This window comes from Theobroma cacao, chromosome 2 (assembly GCF_053813885.1).
Source record: "Theobroma cacao isolate CCN51 chromosome 2, ASM5381388v1, whole genome shotgun sequence".
Classification (NCBI taxonomy): domain Eukaryota; kingdom Viridiplantae; phylum Streptophyta; class Magnoliopsida; order Malvales; family Malvaceae; genus Theobroma; species Theobroma cacao.
The window spans coordinates 13694438-13697312 of NC_142640.1; the positions used below are offsets into that span (position 1 = coordinate 13694438).

The 2875-nt window shown below is 39.4% G+C and overlaps 1 protein-coding gene across 2 annotated transcripts; it reads right to left on the reverse strand.

Moving 5' to 3' along the window:
- Positions 1-369: 369 nt before the first annotated feature.
- Positions 370-2657, reverse strand: JAZ10 (jasmonate-zim-domain protein 10). Of its 2 annotated transcripts, XM_018115829.2 has the most exons (7): positions 2363-2657; positions 2095-2281; positions 1895-1982; positions 1679-1796; positions 1494-1551; positions 1160-1205; positions 370-804 (listed from the first exon to the last, which is right to left on the reverse strand). In XM_018115829.2, the coding sequence occupies exons 1-6, from the start codon at positions 2463-2465 to the stop codon at positions 1166-1168; spliced, it is 594 nt and encodes a 197-aa protein (XP_017971318.1). In that variant the 5' UTR covers positions 2466-2657; the 3' UTR covers positions 370-804; positions 1160-1165. The 2 variants fall into 2 exon arrangements, with proteins under 2 accessions (XP_017971318.1, XP_017971319.1); XM_018115830.2 differs by lacking the exon at positions 1160-1205 and having other exon boundaries at positions 2363-2653.
- Between the last annotated feature and the right edge of the window lie 218 nt (positions 2658-2875).

Below are 2875 nucleotides of genomic sequence, written 5' to 3' on the forward strand. Positions count from 1 at the left end.
ATGCACCCTTATTTGATACTATTGTACTATTGATAGACGGCATTCAAAATTTCACTGAAATCCTTACACTTATCGGACGGATACCTTAATTCCCGTCCTTCATGCTCATAATCTAACATGTACATGGGCGGCACGCGTTCCCTTCCAAAGAGCGGAATCAGTCCATCCGGCGAATAAAAGAAAACAGGGCATTAAGACAAAAAAGATTACGTGACAGTTACTCCAAAGACATTTTCCATCAGAATTAAAGCACATTTTCAATACGCGTGATACTTTCGGTGCACCAGCCGAGTCTATATTTATGTGAGTGGGACCAAGCATCCCAGAAACAAAAACAAATACCATGAAAACCAAAAACACGTGCTAATATTAGACAACTAATGAAGAAGGTATCTTTTTCCAAGGAAAGCTCAGTATACAGCATGTGACTTCAATTCAAAGTTCCAACCCACGTAAATTAAAAGAATGGCCTCAAATCCCACGTAGAGATAAGCATTAGGAAAGTGAGGAGGAAGCAGGCACTGATTAAATGCCAAACACCCCCTCACCAAAAACGTCTGCCTCTCTCAACTTCAAACACCGTCCCTACTCTTAGCCATTCCATTTGTATTTTATCCCTCAAAAACACGATGCAAAAGGCTATCATAATTAGCTTAAACCTCTACCAACTATCTTCCTGTCGGGCCCTTTCTTTATAACCTCCGGCTTAGAATAACTGGGTCTTCCTCTTGTCCGACCGAAAACGCGTTTTTTTAGGTGTAGCGGCGTAGCGACTAGCAACCATAAGGGGATGCACAAGTCAACCTGCAAAGAATTCAAAAACCACGTGTTACCATTTGACAGAGAAGGAATAAGTTATGCCACAAATAATTTCTTGCAAAAAGGATATAAATTAATTAATTAATTAAATTTTTCATTTGCGATTTGGATCCATAAATTAAATGTCGGCAAATCAAAAAATTAAAAGGCAAATTTTGGTTAAAAAACCGTCACGGTCCATGTGCCTCCCCCAGTCAACACCGTGTGTGTTTTTCTTTTTTTGGTGCCTTTCGCTGAATTAGTTTTGTTTCTATCCTATGCGGTTAAACAAAAACGTAATATGATCATTTGCCTACTCTTTGCACTTTTCATGTGGTTAAACGGAAGCAAGCAAAATTACCTTTGATTAGGCTTTTACTTGATCCAGGTTGAGATCCATCACATTCCTGGGTTTCAAAGGAGGGAGATTTTTATGAATATAAGAATTTCCCATCTCAAAATATCATACGTTAATTTGATTGACGCAATGATCTATTTGCGAATTACAACTTATTGGCTGAACTTTAACTTTTGCCGCGGAGCAAAGTACCAGGAAGAGTGGACGGCCTTGCAGTATTTCTGAATTTTTGATTAAAAAAAAAAGCCTTTTTTGTTGCTAAGCCAGAAGTTGGAATTTGAGATCCGGGAATATTCTTTTCTACGCTACAACTAGTAACAAAAGAGACTAAAATTACCTCTCTCTGCGCTTGTCCAGAAATCTCTGCAAAGACTTTTTCCGAGCAATCGGCAAATCTGCGTGAGGATCCAACACAATTGCTTACTTTTCCAAAAAATTTTAACTTCTTTTCATCTGAAATCAGAATGTTCACGTACAAATAAATAAAAAGGAAGAAAAACAGAAACAATACCAGACACTAACCTCCATTAAGAGTTTCCAGCAGCTGTCGTTGATCGCTTGAAGGAGTTGCAACTTCTGACTTTGTTAATTCAGCATTTTTGGAGCTTCCTTCAACCGCAAGTTTCAAGATGCTCTCCGCCTATTCGAAATTTAAATTCATAAGATTTTCTCTTCGTTTGGATAATTACACTTGCGGTTTTTAAAGATTCTAATCAGACAGATAATGTTTAAACGAACCTTGTCTCGAGGTACATTGAATATGGAAACCGTTCCCTTGTAGAAAATCGTCAAGGGAGCTGTTTCAGGACCCTTCTCAGAAGTAGCCCTGAATAAAAGAATATTCACAACTATCATGCCACCAATTCAACTCAATTTTGACGTAAAAGACAAAAAATCAAGGAAAATTGGATTAGATTAGCCATGAAAGGATTGAGTACCTGGCTACAGGACTAAGAACAGGTAAAGTAGGAAGGAGACTCTGAGCTTCCTTAGGGCTCGAAGGCACCGAAAAAGACTTGTTCGAATCAATGGGATTCACATTTTCCTGACCCTGGTTCGTCAAACCAGAGGCAATCACAGATTTGATAAGCTCGGGATTCATCTTGGAAATGGCACCTTGAAGACCTGTTCAAGTAAACCAGCAAAATTTAGAAAACACAATCATCCAATAAAAAGAAGAAAAAAAAGAAACCATTAAAATAGTACCTCGGAAGCTTCGACGGCGATCGAGGAATCTCTGGAACTGGGATTTGCAGGAGCTCTCTTTCTCCATTCCGAAGAAATCCAGCTCAACGGTAGCTCTGGACATGCTTGAGTAATGAGAAGGAAAAGGGTTTTCTCTGTGTTGATCGGTTTCCGCTGAGAGCACGCAGAGGGAGAATGTTTATGATTTAAAGAAAAAGGATGACGAGAAAGTGGAATATAAATGGAGAGGCGGGGAGCGGCGAGCAATAAATGAAAATTACATTTCACGAGATGCATGAGAAAGTTATAAAAGGGCGACTGATTCTAGAGAAGTGGGGGCCGTTTCATTTTTATTTTTTTGTGGGTTGGGTACTTGCTACATAAAAATGTACATGCCTTCCACGTGGAAGCTGTGCCACCAACAAATGGAGCAGGTCCAACCACATGACCTTTTTGGGTGATGTGGTTTGGCTCAGTCCTTGCGCTGTTTTATTTCTCATGACTGACTTGGACTAATGTGATGGGACTATAGGA